Source organism: Anopheles funestus, chromosome 3RL, assembly GCF_943734845.2.
Source record: "Anopheles funestus chromosome 3RL, idAnoFuneDA-416_04, whole genome shotgun sequence".
Classification (NCBI taxonomy): domain Eukaryota; kingdom Metazoa; phylum Arthropoda; class Insecta; order Diptera; family Culicidae; genus Anopheles; species Anopheles funestus.
In genome coordinates this window covers 13197521-13223830 of record NC_064599.1, presented here as the reverse complement: position 1 = coordinate 13223830, position 26310 = coordinate 13197521, and the positions used below count along the sequence as shown (strand labels likewise).

The 26310-nt window shown below is 42.3% G+C and overlaps 2 protein-coding genes across 2 annotated transcripts in view; both read right to left on the bottom strand.

The window, feature by feature from the left end:
- LOC125771479 (heparan sulfate 2-O-sulfotransferase pipe) overlaps nt 1-14672 on the bottom strand; it is a 117044-nt gene extending 102372 nt beyond the window's left edge. The window contains exon 1 of the mRNA XM_049442145.1: nt 12432-14672. Within this exon, the coding sequence (XP_049298102.1) occupies nt 12432-12475 (44 nt within the window). The 5' untranslated portion in view covers nt 12476-14672. The remainder of the gene's footprint in view (nt 1-12431) is intronic.
- A 148-nt stretch (nt 14673-14820) lies between these two features.
- Nucleotides 14821-26310, bottom strand: part of LOC125771433 (uncharacterized) — a 113470-nt gene continuing 101980 nt past the window's right edge. Inside the window, exons 9-16 of the mRNA XM_049442051.1 lie at nt 24199-24357; nt 22374-22546; nt 21290-21483; nt 20483-21205; nt 20121-20420; nt 19364-20040; nt 19065-19294; nt 14821-18906 (exon numbers count right to left, since the gene is read on the bottom strand). Of these exons, the coding sequence (XP_049298008.1) occupies nt 18632-18906; nt 19065-19294; nt 19364-20040; nt 20121-20420; nt 20483-21205; nt 21290-21483; nt 22374-22546; nt 24199-24357 (2731 nt within the window). The 3' untranslated portion in view covers nt 14821-18631. The remainder of the gene's footprint in view (nt 18907-19064; nt 19295-19363; nt 20041-20120; nt 20421-20482; nt 21206-21289; nt 21484-22373; nt 22547-24198; nt 24358-26310) is intronic.

The following is a 26310-nucleotide window of genomic DNA, read 5'->3' as shown; positions in this document are numbered from 1 at the left end:
ACGTTACGGCTGCTGCTACTGTCACTTTCTGTGTATCGAAATTGAAAGTGGCTCTGGAACCCGGGGCACACATGTGGACCATGAGAGACGCATAGTATTGGTGAGATAGTTTGGTGTCATTAGCGTCGTGCTGTGTACGGCTAAAAGCGAAACATCATTTTTGATTACACATTACAAAAGAAGAGATGATGTTTGAGAGTTTTTTTTTGGTGGCTATTTTCTTAATTTTCTTATGCTGAATGTTCGAAATGAGATCTTCAAAGTACCAGTTAAGTATTTAAGAAGAGATAAACATAAACAGTGCCGCTTTTATTGGTGAATGTAAAATGAAAGGACTTTCGGTGTGCAATTCTGCAATTCAAACTCCAACCAACTCGTCTATCTATGGTAAAGCTTTAAAATTGATGCGAACATTTGGTGTGGTAATTAGTAACATTTAGAAAAAAATAAAATATTTAAATTACCTTTATATTGCCTTCTATATAATTTAAAACGAAAGTAAACAGTGACATAATATCATTTTTTTCTGTACAAGAAAGCGAACAAGCGCTACGCTTCATTTCTAACAATCTGCCTTCAACACAATCGCCACCAAAAGACCTGATTAAGCCACGTGATTAATGAAATCAAGATTAGGCGAGATATTTCAATAGTCCAGTGTCTTTTTTTGTTGTTGCTCCTTCTTCAACTGTTTACCTTGAGATAATTGTTTGCCACTTTTGTACGTGTGTCTGCGTTGCGTTTCATTTCGTTTCAATCATATCGTTCCGCACCGATCTTGTCTAGATCGCAGATCGAAAGAAAAAAAAGGCGGAAAGACGCACGAAATAACGTGAGTAAAGTTGCATTCCAAGTGGCTTCATGATCAAAACGTGTGGCTTGGGGAAAAAAAGAGGGTGAATTAAGTTAACTTTCTATGCTTACAGCCGATGAAAGGTGGTGGGTGGGTGGGAAAGTAGGAAGTTTAGTTTGTATCAAACTTTGAGCCTTAATACACCTCCATCCGAAAGACTTGTAGAAAGATAGGAATGGGAAGGTTTTTTTTGCTGATTATCTCACTGGACCGAAACGGGAGTGGTCCAATTTTAACGCACGACTAGAACCGAAACAGACAGCAAGATAAAGTACAAGGTTAATCAACCAAACATGTCCGTTATGGTCGTGCAGAGGGTAAGGAAATTGATTGCATGGCGTACGAAATTTACCCCCGGGTGATAAATATCACGGTTTATGCATTTTTCCCCGGCTCATCACACACCGGGCGGATGAATTTCTGAGTATGTGTTTGAGCGTGAGCCGAGAAATTGTAGCACCCGGCGGAAACGCTTCCACCATGCTAAGCAGTTGTATTGAATGCAGATTCGAGGGGTTAACTCACCAAGCACCACCATTTTGGGTTTCGCTTTCCAGCTGCTTTAGCAGCCAACCCCTAACTGTTGGACATTGTGTGCCGTAAGTATAGTTTTGAAGCGTAAGTATAGTCCACAAAAGTACAGCAAACAGCATGAAAACACACTCCACGGCGTCATGAATGGATAGTGTCCGCTAAGGCTAAGGAGACAGATGGAGTGTGCCGTGGTTTAAAATCTAGGTCACTGTGATCCAGTGATCGGTACCGAGAAACTGGAAACCATTTCGCAGCAATCGCAGCAAAATCGAATCGACAACGCCCCGGCGTGTAAATTACCATGCCGGAGGTTTGAGAACCTTTTGGCAAATGGGGTCTCTCTCCCTGCTGCTGCTGCTGCTGCTGTTTATACTTGAATTTATACTTGTGCACTAGATTCATTACGAGTCTCAACAACAACCCAAAGCCGGTAACTGAACCCATTCTTTTCCATTACTGCTCAATAAAATCCTCAAAGCCAAAGAAATCGTCATTCAATCCCAGGAACGATACAGATCCCGTGGAACAAAACGGGGTTTGTAGAAAAAAAAACTGAAAAGAAAATGGTGAATTGGAAACCGACCACCGACACCGTGACAATGGGCATGTTAATTTTATACCCTATTTTCTTTTATTTATTTTTTTTTGCTTTCTTCGAGAAGCATAAAACAATGCAAACATTATGCTAATACCGATTAGATGTGGTCGGATGCAGTAGGGGGGGAAAAATCGGGCAAGCAAAAGAACACAACACCACACAACTCGTTCCGGGTGGGTGGCTTTTTGCAGGGGGGAAAGGAGGAAATCTAACTGGTCCACGATGTACACTTTCTAGCGCAAATAGGAATTCCGTTTTGGAGAAAGGAAACGTGCTGTGTGGTAGGAAAATATTAAGAAGTAGTCGCTGCTTCCAACCAACTTCTCCGGGTACACGTGAAGGTAAGATAGCTGCTCTGCTGTTCGATCGATGTCGCTTGCATCAAGATCGAGATCTGCGTGTCCCAATGGTGGACCCATGAAGGTGATGCATTTCAGGTTGTGGTCTCTACAGCATGAGGCTGTTTTTTTATTGTGAGTATTTTTGTTGGGTTGGGTTTCAAACCCCCCAGCCGGGACAAATGATACGGGCGTGAGAGTTAAAGGCGTGTTGTTCGTGCTTTTTGGCTGAAGCATGATTGCATTTCTTTTAACCGTGCCCAACGATACGGTGATAGCTGTTTTCCTCGCGCGACTATTTCCAAGACCCGTACCGGTTATTTATTTATTTTTTGTTGGTGGACAATACACATTACAGTACATGCAATGGACCATAACCATACCATTTAGCGGTGTGTTTTGTGTTGTAAATGTTCAGACAAACCCCAACCCAAAAAAAACAACCCCGGTATCCATTTTGGGTGATCATACCGTGAGTAATAAACTGATCGGTGTGATGATCGCAACGACAATGCAATGTCGCGTTACAGTTGCAAAACGTTCGCTCGACGATAACTGCAGTAAGTAGCTGTGTGAAACATCATCAAGGTTCAGAGGGTGATGTTAAACATGGTTTTGTGATTTTGTAATTGTTCTTTAGTTTAACGAGCTGTTAAAGTGTAGATACAATTACCGATTATTAAGTTTTTAAGCTTTTATGTTGAATTTATGTTTTTTGTTGAACATTGTCTTTATGACCTATAATGTACTGCTTTCTTACGATGAAATAAGTGTGTTGGAAATTTATGAGATATTTATTTTTATTACTTTTTAATACATAAACAACTAAGGGTATAATTATCTCGCAAACAGACAGTAATAATGTTCTAGTTACGAGTAGAATCTGAACAGTCAATTATTGAACGCAAAGCACAAACCGCATTAGTATAACAATTCGTTAATAGGCGATCCGTTAGAGGAAACATAATCATCTTCTTCGCCGCCATCAACGCTCATGCTATTGTTTTGCTGTACGAGACAAATCTTTCCCTCCCCTAACCTGTTACGTGAGCCCACTCATGGAAACCAAAAAAAAAACTTAAGCCGTTCCTCTCAAAACGGCAAAATCAGCTTCCAAACCACTTACTGCCCTCATTTGGTTAAGATTCATTTTCCGGCCAGCGTTCTAGCCACTTTTACGATCGTTCGCATTGCGCCTCGATTACGATTCACGCGTTGCACAATCCAGTTCTTCTTTAAAAATAAAAGAAAAGAAAGAAATGAAATAATCAACCCACCACCCCTTTATTTCTCCGCAACCCCGAAGCGGTTCAGGTCTTTCACTCACTCAGAAAAGTAGCTTTTTTTTACGGAAAGTTTTTTTTTCTGTCTCTCCCGCGGTGAGCGCATCTGATGATGTTCTGCAAAACCAAAAACCAGGAAAAAAAATACTTCCCTCCATGACGGCCCACGTCGAACGGTTCCTTTTGCGGTTCATTTCATCCGGGTAGGGCAGAAACTTTACGATGCAGATGGTTGGCCAATATTTTTATACATTCGGTCTGCGCTGGAAGTTACCGAGGGAATTATGTTGCGTTTCGCCGTAGCAAAATGTGGCACACGTTCGTTCTGGTACAGCAGCCTTGTTGAAGGTACGGAACGTGCGTTCTTTTTGGTGGCCGGTTGCATAATGCCAATGGGTAGCAAACACACATACACACACATAAAACTTCACGATGGCAAATATTTCTGATGATGAGCAGAAAGCTGCATAAATTATAAATCCCGGGTTTTTTTGGGAAAATTCAATTTCCATCCAGCACGTTGACGTGGGTTAGGTGTAGGATTGAAATTTTGTTGATGACCGACCATCGTGGTACCAAGATTCTAGATCCGGTTCAGTGACGACGGTGAACGGTTGGTGGAGAAAAAAAAAGTTAGATCATGCTTTCCCGTAGTCTTTTCACACTGCTGACCCCCAAAAACTCTTGCGCTTTGAAGATGAAGTTGTCGCGATTTTGGTGTAGATTTTCTTTTTTTCTTTCGTATTGCGACCCGGTTTTCCGGTGGCTCATTATTATTGCGTCTGGACTATAAATCAGATGGAGATTCACTGGAGCACGGTTTTGATTAGCGGCGGACCCCGGGCGTCTCAGCACACCGTGAGCCGAACTATCATTAAATCTAGCTCAGCGTAAACCGAACTTCTTCGGCGGCAGTTCTGCAGCTTCTGAGTTCGCGTTCTTCGAAACGCAAAACGTACCTGCCGGCAAAGTGGAAGGACTTAATAATTATTCATCGTTTATCTCCGGTTCGGTGGAGTTTCGACGTGCAAAAATGCACCGTCTGTGAGCCCGGCACTGTTCCGACTTCGGTGGCACTACTAATGAGCAGGAATTGAAAGTAACCCTACCATTCACGTCACGTGGTCCATACTGAAGCGTTTAATTGAAAATCGTAATTAAAATTGATCAACATAATTGTGCTGGGAATCCATTTTCCAAAACTGATACCGATTCGTTCTCTGAGACCGCATTTTTTTTCTTTCTTTCTTTATTTCTTTTAAGCCAAAGTTCTCAAGCTGACAAAAGTCAGTGTTTTAAACGCCTGCGGGACTAATTTTCACACCGTTACCACCGCTTGATGGTTACTTTTGTTTCAGGCTGCCAAATAGTGCTTCGACCACTTAAAAACACCAAAGACAGCGAAAAAAGCGATCTTGTCCTCAAAAAATAAAATAAAATCCACTTATGTAACAGTCAAGGTCACGGTGTTCTGCTTTGGTCAGTTGTTTCATGTCTCCAAAAAAAGCACGCACCATTGTAAGCTGCATAAAACCATGTGACGAAGTAGAGAAAAAAGTTGTGAAGTTAGCTACCCAACAACGGATCAATGCCGGGGGGCGCGGAGGTTTTAATGCTACCAAAATGGATTCAGCGTTGGCCCCGGTGCTAGGGTGTTGTTCGTCTTTCCTTTTCCGTTTTTGGGGTTTCTTTTTTTTTCGTAGTCTTCCGACGTATGGGAAGCGAAGATGCCAAGCGGATGATCTACGAAGCTAAAGAAGCTTCTCCGATCTTGCGCCATAAAGCTAGGAAGATGAGCGCCTTTTAAAGAAGTTTAAACTGAAGGTTGAACATTTTATTGTTTTTTGGCATAATCAAACAATAAATGAAGAGATGAAGAATATAGCAAAAAGCTTCAAGGGTGGTGTTTTGAAAACGTAGATTCATCTCAGCTTATGAGATATCAGCTTCCAAATGTTTCTATTGTTCTAGCGTCCACCAGTGTTTAGAGAGATGTCTTAAGAGACACACTGGACAGACATATTATAATCCAAAAAAAAATCAAAAATACTAACTTTTAGAGTGTTCCCATAACAACAACGAAAATCATCCCATTTTGAACTGCAATCAGATTGAATATTAGAAAGAAAATTAGTTTCTTCAAGGTCGACCATAAAGTCATCCGTAATAACCTTTTACCCACCAAACCTGTGCCACTAAATATAGTACTAATACTGATCAAGTTTTTGGGGTAAAGGTTATCACCATTATCCCTCCGTACGATAGAGAGGATACAAAATGGCCACGCGAACTTTTCAGCGAACGAGCAACATAAAACGGCACGGCATGTTCTAATGAGCTGCCCCGTCGCACCAAATGGGCGAACATTAATTTGCATCTAATTTTCAGCGACAGACTAATCGATGCTCTGGTTAAGAGTTTTAGTACGGTAAACACAAGCGACGGGAATTTGGTCGTGCGAAGCCTTTTGCTGTCGAGCTCGTGCCGCAAGCATCGACGAACCATTTGGATGGGCAATAAATTTGACGCGCGTTTCATTGGTTGCGATTTTTTTGTTTGGTTGCGGTAGTAATTTTAAGACACCCGAACGTATGTGCCGGAGAAGAATGAAACAGGAAATTGTTAGCATCTCGCTGGGAATACTATCCATGGCGCCGTGGGATGAGTGCCGTCTCGGTAGAACACGGCACATTTGGATAGCTTTAGGCAAGAAAGGCAAACAAAACAAAACAAAAAAAAAGGTTAAGATAAAACAGCACACGATCGTATCCGCAGCCAGTGGCGACAGTTCGCTAATTTAGAGACGGTAGAGATAGTTTGACATTTGGAGATAGTCAGCCGACCCGACCCGGGTGAAGACGTTCTCCCAAAGTGGGAATATTGAACACTTTGGAGGTCTTTCAATTTGTGGGTCGAAACAATAAGTTCCACAGATTTTCTGCCATTCCCATATCTGGAGATCATATCGGACACTAAGAAGCGCAAATTTTCTATGTGTTTGTTGGGACATTTTTTTTTCGTTTTGATTATAGAAACCAGTCTCCGACTTAAGTTACGACTCATAAATTTATCTCTACCAGAGATCTTTCAAACCCGCTAAAGATCCACGTGATCGTGTAGATCATCAACTCATCAACGTTAACAGCTCACAACCGGATCTGTCTGGATGAAAGATTCGGTCGCGTTCGTTAAGCTTCCCTTTCAAAAGGCGTTGTCCGCAAAGCAAACAGGAAAAGTTCAACCTCTTATCTGACACCTCACCTCTGTTTTTCGTGCTATGAAGCGGTGCGAAATGAGATCTCCGTGCACCTTACCTTGACTTTTACTTTTTTTTCACCTCCGTTTCACTCCGGACGGTTCCACTAGGGTGGATTCGCACACGATCATGACATATTCCCGACCTTATTTCGTGGCTGTGAACACGCGTATGGCGATCCTCATCACAACCTGAACTGAGGCGTCACAAAACGGTACGAGCTCGATCTGCCCGTAGTGAGTCATCAACCAACAAAATTTGATGCGTTCTCTTTGGACCACCTTTGGAAATCCCGCTTTTGTAGATTTGTAAAAAAAAAGAGGTTCGCATTTCCTTTCGTTACGGCAACCTATTGCAACTCTCGTCTTGCCATTTCGCTCAATGACCATCCGTGACAGGGGTGCATGTCATCGAGCAGCACCAAGCACCACAATTCAAGTGTCGAATTTGAAAGTCCGTACAATTGAAAGCCTTCCGAGAAGAGGTTCAAGCCGCGTGGACCGAATGCGCCATCCATCCGGTTTGGTTTCCGGTTCCACAAGGGAACATGCCTATTGCCGTTGCCAGATGCTGGACATGCCATTGATCTGCTCGAACGTGCAACGCACTCCCCGCAAACAGATCGCATAGACCTTTGAGGCAGCATTGAGGCGTCGTCAGGCAAAGCGGTCGAAGCGGTGGCGACCCGCGACCATTCCGATGGTCAGACGGTTAGATCCAAAAATGGGAAAATTGCTACGAGATGGGAAAAATGGTGCACTTTCTCGGCCATAGAGATCACAAGCCTACGGGTGGTTAAAGCCTGGCTTGAAGAGAAAGGTTTGATTCGGGTGTTACTCTGGAAGTGACTTCTCGATCGGTGAGATCCTCCCGGCGACTTGACAGGTCACCCCGTCCCGGTAATAATGTCATGGGGCGATTTTTATTTCACTTTATTCACCGGCATCACCTTTAAATCTTGCCCACTCGGGGTTTGCATTCGTCTCGTGTGCTATGTTTCGCGCTATCTGTGTCCCTTCTTCCAGTCGAGCTCATGCGAGAATCAATCACGCTTCAATGTGTCAAGCGCAGTGTGTGCGCGCAAAGCGAAAGCATTTTCATTTTAAATCATTTCATTTTCCGTTTATCGCCTGGTGCGCATTTTTCCATCGTTTTGCTCCATCCATTTGCTGTCCACGCGTCCACGGATGGTGGAAGGACCAGAGTGTGGGTTTGTCGATTTTGAGTGATCGAGCGTGAATCGGTGCACGATTTGTCGATGCATTATGTTGCCTCTACACGCGGGAGACCATTTATTTTGAGGGTGTGTGTGTGTTTTTTGTTGTTAATTTTAAATGGGTTTGTAGGATGGTTTATAACACACAAAAAAGGAACATTGAGATAAAGCCATTGAAAATCCGTTCCCATCGGTTTTCTGCTGATGTACCGGTTGAGTGACTGATGGGATTGTTATTTACAATTTTAGTACTGTACTCACACCGGAAATTTGTGGAAAAACTGTACTCCAGAACCTAGCAAAACAGAACAATTTCAATGGAATGTCCAAGTGGGGAAAATTTATTCCTGTACCATGATGAATTTGTATACGGAAATTGATAACATCAACGTAAATAATAATCCGTCAATCAGTCATTCGTAAGCGTGAGGATAATAATGCTTTGTTTTATAATATTGCAAGAATTGCTGGCAATAGTATCATAATTATAATTATTAACAAATAAAGAAGCAACATAAAAAGGCTGACAGCCCCTTTCCCATAATGTGATAAGCTCGTTGTAAACAAATATTAATCATAGATGTACAATTCGCTGCCTTTTCAGCTAAAATAAATGAATGACTACCGTAATTTATTACAAACCGTTAAAAAAAAACACATATCTTTCAGGCATGATAGCAAACGCACCTTGTTCGGGTTAAAGTAAAAAAAAATAATAAAGACGGAGGGCCTGTTACTTTTCACGCATGTCCATTTCTTTAGCCCGGTCTTTTCGATCGATTTGCAGCACACGGTACATTCACTGCAGCGCACTTTTACTTTTCAATCTCGCAAAGCGAAGATAAATCTTCACCCCGATGGAATTGAAGTTTAACTGCGGACGTGTTGTAGTTGTGTGTATGTGTTTTTTTTTTCGTTTGCTCCACCTTGCATTTAGTTTTGCTTATCGTTTAACGATTTGAACAAGAAAGGAGAGATGTTGTAGATGCCAAAAAAAAACTAACATACAATTTCCGACAAACTTGGAGAAAACTAACAACGTTTAGAGGGATGTTTAATCTATTAAAACTCAACAAAAAAAATCATCCTCACCTTAGATGGAACTGCTTTAAATTGGAGTTTTCTTTTTGGCAGCTGTGGATAAAGTGAACCTCTTCAACAAAAAAAAAGCATTTGCACGAATGAACCCATAAAAAATAAAACTAGTCCCATCATGCTTTTCACGGACAAATAACCCATCCATTCAAATGATACTCTTTAGTTGGGTTTTTTTGCACGATTTCAAATCACTTTCGGTGTGTTTTGTTGTTTTCCTACTTTACGTAACTGCTCTGACCCTTTTGGCCTCCCCTTTGTTTTCGTTTACCACCGAAATCGTACCAAAATATATGCCCACTGGCAAGGTCTTTTCATTTTCATTACCTTCACATAGGACGATGGCCAACCGAAGAAGCTGTTGAGTAATGTTGAATGGTTGAAGAAAGTGAATTTTCGCTTCCATTACCGGTGGCGTGGCAATTCCACAATGCCGCAAAAGGAAGCCAAAAAACCAAACACGCACACTCACGCACACGCACGCACACAGACACATGTGTGAAGAAGTAGGAAATAGGTTTCGTGCAAAATAAAATCCCCGAAAAACGCAGAAACTGGTGGTGGAATATGAAAGACACCCGCAACGTGATCGTAAAGAAATTGCACCCGATTCACGTACTTTCTTTTGATTGAACGGAGACTTAAAGCGCGGTATGGAAGACGAACCCGATCGGTCTCTCCCGTGTATCGTGCAATTTATTTACATCTTTGAATGAAATAATAAAAAAAATCAAATCCTCCCCCATTTCGCGTTCCGGTTGTGAGTTCTTCGTTCGTGTCGGTATGTTGTACCGGTTGCAAGCGCGTACCAGCACAAGGCTTTTTTTGATGAGTGTGTGTGTTTTCGTTCCGACGCGCCTGGCGACTATCTTCGCGTCTATCGACCTTTTGGTGCGCAGGAGAGCGCAAACGCAACGAGTTCAGCGTACGCTTCGAAACGTCATGGAAACATAATCAACATGCCCGACGTGGTTTGCAACGCACACTGAACAAAAACCCCGTATCGGAAATGTTCGACTGCGTGTCGGTCTGTTTGGCCGGATCGGCGTAGATTAGATGCACATTTTGGGAGGTTTTTTTCTGCGTATGTGAGGGGTAGGCAACCAGCAAGGCATCAGCTTTTTTTTATTAGCGTTCCGATAAGGCTAATAAACTTTGCGTGTACGATCTCGGCACTTCATGGATCTAGCTCGGATCGCTTTTAATCGAGCAAGCGAAGCTGGCTAGCGCTCAAAAAGGTAATTGAGTAAATCAAAAGGAGCCAAGAGAAACAAGAACCAATCTCCATGTAAAGCTCCGTAGCGCACCATAACTCACTGCACTGAACTAGTTTTTAGGCAGGGCGAAATGAAAACGTTAGGCCCTTCAAGCTAGGTTCTTGGGGCCATGATCGATGGCTGGCTAGAAATCGTGGCACGCGTCTACGACTTCGCTTCTCAACCAATGTTCCTCCCACCCTCCTAATGTCCCGGTGACTGCCACTATTCGAAAGGAAAGAGAAAGGCGGCCCCAAAAGCTCTTGTTTCGTTCGCCGTGGTACTTGCATCTTGCTGCAGCCGAGTGACTTTCGGGTCAAGTGATTGTTCCGTTGTGGTGCTTCTAACAGCAAACGACCACTTTTTTTTGTTGTTGTTTTGTTTGATGAATGGACCTAAACTTCGGATTAAACTTTTCGACCGAACTGGAGCCGGCTGCTGCACTGTAGTACGCGATAGATAGCAATCGGCCCTTTCATCGGGCAGAGAAGGTGTTTGCAAACCGGGATACCGAGCGCAAGATTTACCGTCTTGCCCTTCGGTTGTAAAGCTACGAGTAAGCTGAGAGTGTCGTTAGCGGAACAGAAATGAAAACCACCGCAACGTGTCGTGTGTTGATGGTGGCTCTCCACATGTACGGATGTGTATAATTTGATGCATCACACTAGTAACGTGGAGTAGTAGCACCGCGGTTTGGGAACTTTGTGATGCGAAGCGGTGCCCGGACAGGCTGTGTAACATAAATATTGTTTCTACCTTTCGTTTCTACTCCATCCACACCTCGCACGTACGTCCATGGGTATGCAACATGCTTTCCTGAGCACCTCGGAAGCGTGTAATGTACGTCTTTAAGTGTAAAGCTGGTTTGCTGCTGTTTGCTTCGTACATGCCAACCATCGACACCACATGTTTGCGTTGATATTAGCGAAGGGTGTAATTTCCTTCGTGCCTTCGAGCGGATCGCGGAACGAAACAATGTTCTACAATGAAGCGGGCTCTAATCAGCGTTTAGCAGGAGTCGCTCCGGGGTTCACCAAGGTTCACGCGAAAGATTGCAAAATTCTTTCACCGACCGACGGTGTAAAGACATACCTTTAGTATGTTGCACGTACGGTTAAAGGTTGATGTGTAACGAGATGAAGTTATTATCGTGTGTCAATTGATGATATTTATCACCTGCGTACTTTCATGTCTGGTTGTATAATATTTATGGGGTACATTAGCACACGAGATTATTTTTTTCAAATGGGATTTTATTTTGCGTTTGGTTGTTCTTTAAGCGATGTTTGTGAATGTAGAATTGGGGTAACATGAATATTTTTTTTCGGTAAATTTTTAAGCTTTCAAGATTTAGGTCAAATGTGTAGTGTATTTTTTATTCAGATGGAACTGCCTGGCCGTATTGATGTGTATTTTCATTTAAAATCATTTTAATAGCAGTTTTTTAGAGCCTCATACATTGAGGAATTTGACAAGTTTGCAAAAAAAACTTTTAGTACACAAATTTCCTAATCTTCTCTTTATTAAAATATTTTAACAATCTGAAAATTTTTTAACATAAGAAAAAGTAATAATTTCATTAATCATGTTGGATCTTTTTTGGAGTACGTGTAGAAAATGTTCAAAATGACTCTCGGAGTTGTTGGTGAGAAGAAAGCTTCAAAGATAGACGTTCGATCCAAATTTTCTTTTATTCTAGCCTTTTCAACATTACTTAAATGATGGAATTATAGTGCTTTGGCGATGATACGTTCAAGAGCAGTGTGAATCAATTTTGATTATTTAGGTAATTTTGTCGTTGGTAAAAATTATCAAAACAATCAGTTTTAATCGGAAATATGCTAATGGATACATTCAGAATTGTACAACCAACAGCACACGTGTGATGCCAACAGTTCATATGAAATCCCAAGACTAACCCAGTAACAATTAGTAACATCCCCTGTAACGGTAACGGTCCTTTGCAGCGTTCTTAATTTTGTGCCTAAAAATAACCACCTACCTTTTCGGAACAGTCATCCTGCGATAGCGAAGCAAATAATCCATGTCGATCGTCGAAACTGGGTGAAGAATTAGTTTGGGCTCGATGTACGGTTACGTTGATCAATCACTTAGCACCCTTGACTGATCGTTTCTTTCGTAGTGGGTTTTAGCAATTGAACGGTGTTAAACAATTTCACGGTAGCTTGTGAAAATTTTGTTAATGAATCACACCCACAAACACACGTAACGCACACATACAAAGCACATTAACGCACAAACACAGACACGCACGGGATATTGGAGAGATGACACTTATGGGAAATGCTCACGGTGAATTGCTTGTGTCACCTTATGAAGGTTAACTTTAGCCGGATTGTACCACTTTCATGCAGCCTGCCGTCGAACGGCGAAACCTTTCACCAAAAAATCGCACAATTTCACCAAACGAAGATGATATCCGGTTCCATTACGCGCTACGTGTGGTGAACATTTTAGGTAAATCGATTCTTGCACATCACAACTGAAGATGGAATTGGTTTTGGAGGTAAATCACTTGATTTAATCACACAACGAGCTTTTTGGGTTTTTTTCGTACGGTAACACTTTCGCCACAATCGCTGCCCAACGGATTCCAGATGATCCGTATATCAGCCGGTGTCCAACAGAAAAAGGACGAGAGGAAGTAGTGGTAGTTCACCACAAATTTAGCCACTCACTGCTGCTGTGTCATGGGATTCTGCTCTTGCTGGAGGAAACTTACTGTGAACTTGATCGTTGCCGCAACCGAACACCGGTAAGCAGCAAAAGGAATGTCTGCTCGACGTGCAAACGATTGAAGATGATACGACGAGTTTTTGTGGCGACGAAATGGATGATAAACGGGGACACAATCCCTGCTGGAAAGATGAAACAATTCGATTTACACAGCTTTTGCTATGATTTCCGGCAAAGTGGAAGCAAAAAAAAAATACTCCAAGAACTCTTCGTTTGAATGTAATAAACCCAGTGAAACAATTGGCAGTAGAGCGTTTTTCGATTTGATTTGCTACTCAGGTGTTCTGGTGGAAAAGGTAGAACAAATTTGATTTCTTCTCTGGTAGGAACACTTTTCTTCCACCGAAAAACAACACGTAGAAATTATGTGTTTGGAGGTTTTTTTTTCTGTGTACCGTCTTTTAAATCTTCTCAAAAATGCTTTGGCCTCACTCTCACGCCGTGCAGCGCAACACGGCGTTGCGAACTGTTCCGATTAGCGTTCGCGGTTTAACTGAAGAGCTGTTTACGGTAATTTTTCTGTTTATTTCGTTCGTCTGCGGCAAACGCACCAAACCAAACGGGCCCGGGTCGAATCGGGGGGAGACCTACATTTCTGCCCGTAAACATGCCAGTGCCGTCTCTTTCACACACCCCCTCCCGGCCAGCCCGTTTTGCTTGCGCTTTGGAGCCATTTTTCGGAGCTTTCCTGCTGTGCGAAGACCTGCTGACTCCCACTATACTTCACGACTGCACTGGTGGCTACAACATGCACCCATACAGAGACGCTGCTCAAGCGTAAGTGGCAGCTTTGCACTTACACTCCTGCCCCCCAACCCCCACTCATACCTCTTATATATGCACACAAAACACGCGCACACCGAGAAAGACTCCCCGGTGGGTTTGCATTTCTTTCAGCTCCATACAGACCTGCTTTTAACAGCTGTTTGGTACACCCGTTCAACGCCATGTGACTTCTGGAGGCAGAAGCGTTATGCTTGGGGTAAGTTTCTTTGTGTGTGTGTGTGTTTTTTTTTCTCTCTGTATGCTGCATGCAGCCCGACCCCATCGTTCGAAAGCTTTCGATCATCGAAGGGGAGGTTCGTCGCTTGTTCGTCGGGCACGATCGTTTGCCGAATGCGTGCGTGGCGCTTAAAGCTTTCTTCGTACTAGTTTGTGTGTGTTTTAAGTTCGATTAACGCTGGTTTTGTTTTGATCATATTCGCACACGATCGTACTTGCACGTGGAGCCGAAGCGTGTCTTCGTGTCTTAAGCCGGGTGTACACGGTGCACAAGCAAATGATCAATTTAAAAAATAAGCAATTTAATAAAAAAATACTTTCGGTAAACATTTGCATCAAAAACTCAAAACACCGTTTTATTCTTTTTTTCGGTCATTCATTGGCCACTGTTTATTATTTTTCACTGTGTTCACTGCACCTTTATCTGCATCACCATTTTTTTCTTCTGCTTGCAATTATACTTTTCTGGCGTTTGGTTTTTCTTCTCCATTCCGCTTTTCTTTTTCTTTTAGCTAGTACTACGCATAACTTTGTTTGTTTTTACCACTCTCGTTCACTTCACACACCTGCTGCTGTTTATAAATCTGTACTTCTGTGTTTTATTTTCTGTGTTGTTTTTTTCCGGTTGTGGTTTTGGTTGACTTGAACCACCCACTTACCAAGTACCTATATTTACACCTAAACAAATTCCAACAGTTGGAGCTTTGTTATGTTTTCTGTTCTGTGTTTTGTGTTTTATCATTTCATTTTGCTTTTTTTGTTTTTTACTTATTTACTCTTGTATCGACTAGTAAGGATCTTCTTTTTTCTATTTCTTTTGTTGTTGTTGTGCATCTTATCTACGCACCTTCAAATCTTTCAATTACATAATATCGGGTTTTTGCTTTGGTTTAAATGTGCATTTGCTGCGAATGTGTGTTCCATTCAATTGAGCGTTTTTTTTTGCTGTTTTGCAAACTATTACTTCGTACACAGGATCTCTTCCTTTCCCATGGTGTTGCTTTGTGTAAAAGTTGTGCCACTCCAAATCTTAAGACAAGATAAGGCTTAGACAAATTAATGACACACATACACATATACATTTACACAGGAGATCCGAGCTGGAAGCTTCTTCCAATGGACTGTTCTGGATTTGCTTGTTGTTGCAATGCTAGTACGTTTCATTTTTGTTTTTTTCCTTTTTTAAATTATCCTTTTCACTTGTTTGCTTTTTGTTCTTCTGTCTTGTGGTTTTACAAATAGTGCACGAAAGTTATCGATTCGGTTGCCGCTTTCATCGACTTCCTGTGTTTGGTTGGGTTATATTAGTTAGACTGCATTGTCGTAGTGTGTAGTGTTTACCGTTTTTCCTTTTTTAGTGTCTCGTACAACGTTTTCCTGACTTTTCGTTCACTTTTCACATATTTCTCTTTCTCCATTTCTCACTTCGTTAGTCGTATTTTGGGGCCGTTTTTGCTTATCGCTTAATGATCGGTTCATCGGTTAATTAAATTTAGCCTTTACGTTGGATGTATACTGTTTTCTAAATTGCTCTATATAACATTTCGCATAAGAAAACATTCAAACATTCATTTTGGTTTCTTTTTTCCCACTCCCCCGGTCACACTAATTCATTTGCATTCGATCCAGTTGCGCATGCATTCCTTCACTCGTTCACACACACACGCTGTTACAGCTCGGTATTATCATTCGTTTTTTATAGTTTTGACAGTGCACAGAAACGATTCCTGAAGCAGGAATGTGCGTACAATATTTATACCTACACTACACTAGTTTACATTACACTTATGTACGATTAATATAATTGTAGAAATTAACAAAACAAATACGATAACACGCTTTTAGCTGGTAATAGCTATTTTACAAGTGGGAGAAAAAAGGATCAATTCGAATGTTGAAGCATTGACTCAAGAGTGAGAAAAAGTGATGAAGGGAAAATGAAAAGAAACAGAGAAAGAGAAACAGTGAACAGTCGAGAAAGTGGAAGTGATGTTGTGTGTGTTTTTTTGGTTTGTTTTGCATTTAAGAAATTTTTCAATGCTCGTCCTTGCAAAATGGGATACATTTTTAACAACGAAACGTTCAAACATAAACGTATCAGCAGTAACGGATCGTGCACCAAAAGGCCTAAAGTATTACACATTTAGTGTACATCTGTTTCTTTGTGTGTGTGTGTGTGTTTAATGAGAGATTTCGCTGCTGTTTGTCGTTTTTAGTACGGTGCACTTGTTTCTACCATCTGTACTAAGTTCGAAATTGTTTATGTTATGCTGGTTATACTGTATTCTCATCTATCTTATTTCCATAGTTACTTCCTGTGTATCCTTTTGCTATGTTTTGATTCCGTTTATTTTTCTCGTGACGTTACACTGCTTCATTTGAACAGTTTTGTATTTCGGTCACCACCTCCAATTAGCCGTCGTAGTTCGGTAACGCGGTGCGCGGTAAGACAAAATATATTCTCAGCTTTCTCATCGATTGTTCATTACAGTAAGTGCTAAATGCAAGAGCGAGCAAATTGTACGTTTGTACGTATGAAAGTTTTGCAGTGTTTCGTTTTTTACTTTATCCATAACCGAAAACGTGATCGTGAAATTGAATTATTTTGTGTAAAGAAATTTTCTCTACATCTTTCAATTTTTTTTCTATAATTTTCTAATGGAAAAAATATTTTGAAGGAAACAATGAAAAATGTATGAATAGTTTTAACTTAGTTTGTGGCAGTGAAGTTTTTGGAAAACAGTGCGAAACACATTTCCCATGAAAACAATACAGTTAGTTCAAACTTTTCTAGTTTCGGTAACATTTTGACAGTGTGACAGTAGACAATTTGGCAATTATTTTTACTTATCTATTCCTAAAATTATGAATGTAAAAGATCACTTCATGGAAACAATTTAGATATGATTAGAAAAAAAATCAATAAAATACTATTAATTTGACTATAAAGAAATAATTCATCTACCATTGGTTCTGTATCGATGTGATTCATTTCAAATGTTTTGCGACAAAAGAACCAAATACAAAAATGTTTAATTATATTGTGCTAAAAACAAAATCACTCACACACATATACACTATATGAAAACCTGTTCACTAATATACGAACAAAGTCGGTGTAACAAAGTAACGTTCCGCTTCTCGCTTGTGTGTTTCAAACTTTTTTCCCACTTAGTGGTATCAACATGCGACTTCCTCACTCCCAGCATCGGGAGTATTCCACTTATGTAAGCTATCTCCCATTCTCACTATGCAATGGGTTAGCTATGCTTGTATCTATCATTTAAAATTCGAAGACAGTGCGTATGTCCTCCCGGCCCGATCCTGGTGTATCGGTACCACCGTACGAGCGATAAGAGCGATATCAGAATCTGAAACATGAACTAGAAAGTATGCTACACTTAGAGAACTTACCCGAGGCGCATGTGTTTTTGTTTTGGTTTTCACCCGTTGGGTTCGTGTGCTGGTGAATTTCCGTATCATCTCTTCCCATTATGCTTCACATTTCTGATTCATTCTTTCTTTTTTATGTATGGTTTAGTTTGTTTGTTTGTGCTTCTAGTGTGTTTTGTTTTACGTGCTGCTACATTTCTTCAACTAGATAGTTTAAATATACTTTTTTGGTTTTTTGTTTTTTTTTTACTAGGAAACAGTGTTTTGTGCTACGATTTTTTCATCTTCCACCTTTTGTTTTTGCTTTACTACCACTTAACGTTCGGAATCGATCGGTAGCGTCACGTAGCGGTAGAATACATTCAACGACCTAGCAATTTGGCCAAATAAATCTGCCCTTTGAGGGGTCGGGTAACAGGCCCAAAACGGCACATTTTTTTCTTTCCCGTTCACTCTATTCTGCGCCTTGAAAACGAAGCAGAATTGCCCAGTGTTCAAGTGGCTGTAAAAGGGGAGAAAAGATCATCCATTTTCCACCGGGTAATACTTTGTCCATTAGATTAACCTAGATGATCGAGTACATTCGATCGAGTATGCTGTGTATGCGGGAGGGAGATTTGTTTACCCTGGTTTTTCTCTTGTTTTTGTTTCCGAATTGGCATCGCCACCTGGATGGTGGATGACTTCGTTGCGCTGCTCGGTCAGATGTTGCTTGACACGCTAGCAATGTCGCTTACCGTGTTGCTTTTACGCTGTATGGGGGGCGGGGGAGGTTGTATGATCGCTCACTCATTTCACTGGGTTTGAAAGTGGGAAATAGGATGGAAAACAGAGAGTTGTAGAGGAAGAGAAAAAAAATATAAAGGATGGAGGAAAAGATAGGAAGAAACAGGAATGGGACAGGAAAATGGTTCCGGTTGGTTGTGGAAGGAACGTGATTCGTGGTAAGCGAATCTAGCAGTACGCCAGATCATCCATATCCAGGTAGACAGCATGTCACACGGTCGTTTCCCGGTCGACGTGAATGTACTCGACCGGTTGCAACCCGTGTCAGGAGTCCGGATCGAAGAACAGTGGTTCCTTCTTGTAGTCCTTCTTCGACAGTGTACCGTTGAGGGAGGCGGCACCAGTACCGACCGTCGGTTTGAGTTTTTCGTTCGCCTTGCGCCGCTTCTTCACCATCACCAGCAGGCAGAAGATGAGACAGGCGGAGATGGCCGCAGCAACGCACCCGAACGCGGCATATATACCGCCGGGCAGCTCGATTAGTCGGCTGCCACACTCCTGCTCACTTTCGTCGTACCCGGACGGACAGTTGGGACGACCTTTTTTGGGGAGGCAAAAACATACCAAACAAAAGAGAGAATTCCAACACCAAGTGGAAATAGTTTCATTACCAAAATGGAAAATAAAAATGAAGTAAATATTTAAAAATTTGTCTAAAATTTTTATGAAATGTGAAAAATAAATTTGAGTAACTCACCATCACACCAAAGAGCACTACCGATGCAAGCGTCCAGCTCTGGACACCGATATTCGCACTCCGTCTCACGTGGATAAAGGCCAAACTCTACCAACGTATCGTTGGTGGTGAAGTTTGACTGTAGATCGAGCTGCTGGATGAGTGACGCTTTCGTCCGTTGAATTTCCAGCCACGAAAACCCTATACTGCCCGGTTCCTTGTGTATCGGTTCCAGCACCATACTCACAGGTCTGTACGTGAAAATAAAGTAAACACACGATAAATTATCTCTTATCGCATCTCCTTGTTTAAGCACTTACCTATCAAACGTCAGAAACGGCTGATTGCTTAGCCAATCCTCGCTGAAGATGTGCAACGCAGCGGACCGGCTGGACGGTGGCGAAGGACAGATGACACGCATCACCTTCAGCGGCACACCACTGTACACGATCAGCCGGTTCCGAGTGTTACACTTGGAAAAATCATCCGCCGTCGGTTCGACCGGCAGGAAGCTTCCCCAGGTGCGTACAAACAAACTTCGATCCTGCTGCTGTGCCTCGATATACCACGGCAATCCGTCACAGCTGGCCTCGTGTGAACGAAGCGGAAAGTTCATCTCATCCTCACCGCCCGAACCGCGCAACCGCAACCGCCGACGGCACTCCGGCACCCGTATAAAGTCGTACGCCGCATGGAAGTAAACGTCCGCAAAGTCCTCGGAAATGTTAAGCCGCGTTACGACGAACGTCAATTCCAGCGTGCGTGAGTTCGAGATGAACGTGAGTGGTGCGTTGTAGGTGCTGCTCGTATTGTCACAGAAGCAACCCAACGGGATGCGCGCGTCCGGGTACGGTACGTCGTAGATGCGAAGCTCACCGATCCGGCTGTCCGGTTCGGTTTCGGACGGACTGCACCGGGCACGTCCCGTATGTCCATCGCTCTCAGTAACGCAGGTCGCAAACTCACCGAACGAAACGTTGAACAACTCAACCCGAACCTGGCAGTGAACCAAAAAAAACCATTCGACGATAAGCAAACTGTACTGTGCGGCGTTTGAAACACAAGCGCGCTTCTTACCCTTTCACCGACGGATGCCTCGAACCGGTACAGACAGGAAATGTTCTTTGCTCCACCGCGACCATGCAGAAACACGTTCCGTGGCGATTGGAAATCTCCTTTCCGCTTGCGGAACAGGCGCGAACAAAGTATGGGAAGTGACGGATCGGCTGCCTGTGTAAGATCTTCCTGCGGATCGCGTGGTTTTTTCTGATCGCCCAGGTACGGGTCACCTCCCAGCTCCGTGTCGACAAACTCGTAGTTAATGCCAAAGCTCGAAGGAAACAGTGACGTACCGGTCATGGTGTGGAATTCAATTTTCTGCAAAATGTTTCACAATTCAATGATGTTTCGTTTTGGCCACCTGTCACAAACACACTTACCAAATCTCGTCCCGTGCTAACGTAGCTTTCCAACGGGGTACACGGTCGCATCCGATGGCCCTTGCTTTCGAGCGTCATGTGGTCGCACAACTTCGGCGCTTCATTGTCAAAGAATTCCGCCATCAATCGGCGTGAACCGTACGGTGTTTTCGAAGATTGTCTGTCCTTCCGGCCATGATCTTTGGTAAGATCGTAACCGAAACCACCGGATGAGTCTTTACCGTGGCGTACCGACTGTACGTAATTGCCCGTACCGATGTCGGATTTGCTCTTGTGCTTGGAGTATTTATCCTGTCCGGATGATCCATAACCGGTGCCCCGACCACGTCCGCCCTCACTCGGAGCTGTTGGTGGCGGTTGGTTGAAGATACTGTTCACCGTGGGCCCGTAAATGTACTGATCCACCGGGTTCCACACGTTGTCCACATTAATCTTGAGACTCTTGCCATTCTGATTGACACCGGTGTAGTAGCTGTTTACGGTTCGATTCATCAGCTGCTGGTAAATAGCCGTCGTAGTGGTAAGACCGGGTAGCAACGATGAACCACCCGGAGGACCTCCTCCGCCACCTGCTCCACTCCCAACCGTCGAACCGTACGCCGTAGTTGAAGGACCTCCCGGCGAGGACAGAATGCTTGCGGGAGATGTAGTACGCACCGGAACGAATGTACCCGCACTGTCCCAAATGCGCGTTCGTGTAATCCAAGGCAAGGGTGATTCGCTCTATTAAAGCAGAAGGATAAGAAAAACGGTGACATTAAGTGGCCATTCAGTACGGCCAACTTCGCAACCCAAAAGAGTCTTTACCCGTCCGATGGTGGAATTATCGCTCCCGCTACTGCTCGGCTGCAGTATTTGCAGATGATAGTGAGTGAACGAAATCCAAATCAAATCCGTCGGCATGCCGTGAAAGTAGTACGTGCAGGTCGTGTTGGGTGCGAGCGTATGGCGCGGACTGAGCAAATGGCCCATCCTGCCACGGCGCGACAATAGCACCTCATCTGTGAAATACGTCGAAACGGGACGAGAAAACAGGAAACATAGAAATCCGAAATTCAATCCTCACTGACATGTAAACTGCAAACATGAACCTTTTCTCTCCCCCTCAACAACAACAACAAAAAAAAACTTCCCGGCGCCCCGGTGTCTCCAGGATTGTCCTTTTGAATAAGCTACTACTGGTACACACGCTCTCGATGATGTCACCGGTAAAGTAGCAGACACAAGCACCGGCACAAACGCTTTAAACGGAAACAGGAAATTGAATTTATCATTCTTCCAACCAGATTGCCGTTGCTGTGTCATTGTTACTTCGCGCCCCGGTTTCTTTGGAACAATGGTTCTTTCTCCTGCCGGAAACACTCGACGAAACTGTTGGTGCCAGCGCCACCAACTTGCTTCTCGATTGAGCGCGCGCGTTTTAGCCCATCGATAGACAGATGATGGGGCTTTAGCGTGGCGCTAAGCTTGATGTAAATTGATTTTCTTTCATACACTCCAACCATCGGGGCGGTGTGGAAAAATCGTTTTCATGTTGTAAATTTAGAAGGGAGAAGTGCAAAAAAAAATCTGGGAAGCTCCGTCTGCCATTTTCCCGCTCGTTTCAAAAGCCACCATTTTTATGGCTATTTAAATTGTTGTTTGCGTACGAAATTGACGGAACGTGTTTTTGGGGCTTGCGGAAGCAATTTTTGCCTTGGTCTTTATTTTTTCACTTTTCCTTTGCAAGAAATTGACGCGCAGGACATTCGGGAGGCCAAACTTTATTGTCGTCCAAGCTGTCACTCACACGTTAATGGTGTTTTTTTTCTTTAGCGCCTTAAAAGGTTCATGCTTAGGGTTTTGATTTTTGTGGGTACAATGTTTGCCGGAGACTCATTAGCGAGCTTACCTGGATTGGAGGCATTGATGTGAAACTCACACTTGCTGCCCTGTGCAAAGTCGTACGAGTCGGAATCGGCAAACAGGATGTCGACGTCCAGTTCGAAACCACGGTTCGATTGGCCGGACTGAAGTGGAGCGGAGAACGGGCTGGAATGGAAGGCGATCAGCATTTCTGGACCACTGTTGGAAGATTTAAAAAAACAAACAAAAAATCAGTCATCGAAAACGAATTCTTGAAGTTCATAAATTTTGAAGAAAATTTTAAGTCACGTTTTCTCATTTTAAAAGACAATTATTCACACGTTCGTAACTTCTCAAACATATTGTAGCGGTTCCATCTTGGGTATGTGGAAAACATAGCATAAACACACTAGTGATGGGCAAAATTTTATTTTTTTCATAGTTTCATTCGTTTCATTTGACAACGGAACTTTCGAATTATTGATATTGGACACCAAAACTAATTAAAAACTATGGAAAATGAAAAGTGTGGAAAAACCAGGAGAAACCTATTTGAAACCTCGAAGAAAATTATGAAAAAAAACTATGTTAAAGCTTGTGAAAATCTGCTTCTGCGAAAAAAGCTTATAAAACTTTGCGAAAAGATGTGTAAGAATGGTACAAAATATAAGAAAAATTACAAGAAAACAGAGAAAAACTCATTTGAAAAAAAAGTTTGAAAATCTGTATGATAAAATTCAATATTTCTTCCGGAGTGAACTCCGAAATACGGAAATTGAACTCCATAACGATTTCAACTCCGGTTTTGACTCCGGAGCAATACGGGAGTTGACTGTCCGGAGTTGACTCCGCATTTTGTAGTAGTCAAATCAGGTTTTCCAACTCCGAACTCGAAGTCGATTCATAAGTCCACTCCGGAATTCCCATCACTAAAGCACACTCGTACACATCCGCTTACTATCCCTTTTAATCCAGCACGCGGCAAGATGTAGATTCCACCATCTATTCAACGGATATCCGCCAAACATTTCTTTCATTATTCGTAAAAATGTGTTACATACACACTACCCTGCATACGCTGCTTGTTATCTACCACCGGGAAACATAAGTTATATTATCACCGAAAATGAGAAAAGTTTTCTGGCGCTGGCGTCCGGGTAACAGCGCACACAATCGTATGTATGTGGAAAATGGGGAAAAACATCATTCGTTCCGTATCGTTCCGGAAAAATTGCCGGGTAGTAGACTTGAAATGATCTTTTTGAATTACAGCGGGATACATTTCGTGTGTGATTTTTCCATTTTTCCCTTCGTTTCATTTACGTCAGTAGAACGCACGGCTTGTCGCTATTGTGTGTTTCAAAGAAGCTTAATGAAAGTTCGCCTGAAAGTGCTGCGTTTCTTTTTGCAACGTACTATATAACTTTTAGTTTGATTTTTGTGTCATTCTGGATATGAAGACGAGTTTTCCGATTAATAAGATATTACTGAAATGTTTCCTAATGAAATTCTCTTCACTAAGCAAAAGCCGTGCGATCGTTCTAAATTACGTTGAATCGAGGGAAAACTTTTTTCCTTCCCTTCCTAAAGCAGTGGATTTATTTGAAATGAACGAATAAAGTTGTGTATCCTCCTTTCCAAGATCTACACATGAATTAGAAGGCAATGCTTTCAAGTTCTCATATTTCATTTCGAGTTGTTTTACACCCGCTTTTCCATGTATTGCCCAGCGTTGTTTGTTCTCCGCATTGTTTCAATATCACTGCGTGGGTCCGCGATGTATATATATACCCGGCAAAGTTTCATTCACGAACAACGCGCACATGTGCTTAATTATTCAAACTTGAGATTTCGTCTAGGTCGTCACTTACCGCGAAACAACACGTGGCAACCAATCTCCGCCGCAGTACTTTGCCAGTACCGGATCGTTGGTGCTGCTGCCGTCGTAAAAGATCAGATGGTCCCGCTCTCCCGTACAGTCCGACCAGGCACGTACCGCTCGTGAGGTTTTGTTCAAGCTGGCAATGGATCTGTAAGTATATGAAAGCAACATTTGCCGAGATGAAAATATGCCATTTTTCTACAGAATTAATTTTCCACTCCGCTGAAGAAGATGCAGAAGATTGTAAAAAATATGGTTCATTTCAGTGAAACGCACCGTTGGCAGGTGTTAACGGATGTTCGGAAATAATAATAAAATATCTCGTGTTGAAGCAGAAAATTAAAACTTTTATTTTTATTTATCAAATAGAAAAAAAAACAGTAATTTTTTCTCGGTTCGGTAATCTAAAAAATGATTATGTAAATATATTACATCCAATATAAAATCATAAAAATTTTTGAAACTGTAAAATAATTAAGAAACAAAAGTTGACTTAAGCTTTAAATAACTAAAGAAATCAAAGAAGGAAAAAAACAATGATCAAATATATTGTAAAACCGATTAAACCAACATAGAAAGGACATCACACAACACACAAAAGCTCCCTCTGCCTGCTTCTGTTTACGCTGTACGAAAGCAACAAGAATAACGCTAACAAATGTGTTCCATGAACGGAACTCTGTGTCTATTCAAAACAATTTTCTAACCTACTCAAGCTTATACCCGAACCCTTCCCAAGCCATGATGGCCTTTACAAAAAGAACGAATCAAATAATAGAAACGATTCCTTTCCGAAAAAAAACGACAAACGGTACTATAGCTTTTGGTTATCCACAAAATGATCATGTCTAACGTGGACATGGTACACAGGACACACCGTACGATTGAGTTAGAATCGTTACAAACGCTCACGTCAACTTTACCAAATGCACACGACCCCCAAATGGTACGACGAATGGATGACGAGCTTTCGCTGACGGAACAACGATTGCCTGGGTTTAAAAGTTTTAATGAGAGCACTCGCCAGAAACGCAAACACGAACCACTACCACCACCATACTGGCAAATAGAAACTATTCGATCCTTGCTGGTTGCCCGATGCATCAGTCCAGTTGCATCCACGCGGTAGCTACTCCTTCGGGACCGATTGTGACCGACGTGTGTAAAATAAATCATGGGCCTTCGAACCGTTACCGGTGCGGGTTACATTTGACGCCAACTCTTACCAACGTGCCTCGGTCGGTGTGCGGAACTGAGCAATCCTGGAGTCAATTTTATTCTGTCAACATTTTGCCCACCATTGTTTTCCTTGGTTCGTTTCACACAACCCTACGGTGTGTTCAATTCTTTCGGGAGGTTTTTGCAATTAAAAAAGTTACAGCACAATCGGTTCCGCGGCACAATCCCACAAACAATCATCTCGTACATGGTGCTTTTGTATGTAACAGAGTAGACTCGTGAATAGAATTTGTTCAGTCACCGAACTGCGATGCTATGTTTGGCCATGCCGAGACTACGTGGAACGAGATAAAACACACACAAAAACAAAAAAAAGAAAATGTGTAATTTTGTGAACTTTTTTTTGTTTGTTTTGAAAGCTCAATAAAACTAGTTGCAACCATGTACGAATGTTTATGCCCATCGGTTTACGGTGCATTTTACCGATGGACAGATTGAATCGTGGTAATGCACAACTCACACACACGTCAAGCGAACGGGATGCATTGGGATGTGATAAAATCATAAAGTGCCTTTTATGTGTTTTTTTTCTTTTCCAATGCTAAAGTTCCTCTCGATCCTGTATGGTTTAATCGCTGTTGGGATGATCGGTGTGTCGGTTGGATTGTTTTTTTTTTTCATCCAAAAAATATTAGTATTCATATTTACACTGAAAAGGAAAAAAAGCGGAAGAAACGAATAAAACTAAATTTACTCTCCTCTTCTCCCTTTCTCTTTACTTCACACCAAAACTTCCACTTTGAGTGTAGAAAATAAAAAAAATGCTGCGAAAGCACCATTTCCTCCCTTGGTTGTTCGTTCGGCAGTGTTGCCATCTTTTACGCTGAAAATGGCTAAAACTTTTCTCATAAACCAAAGCTCG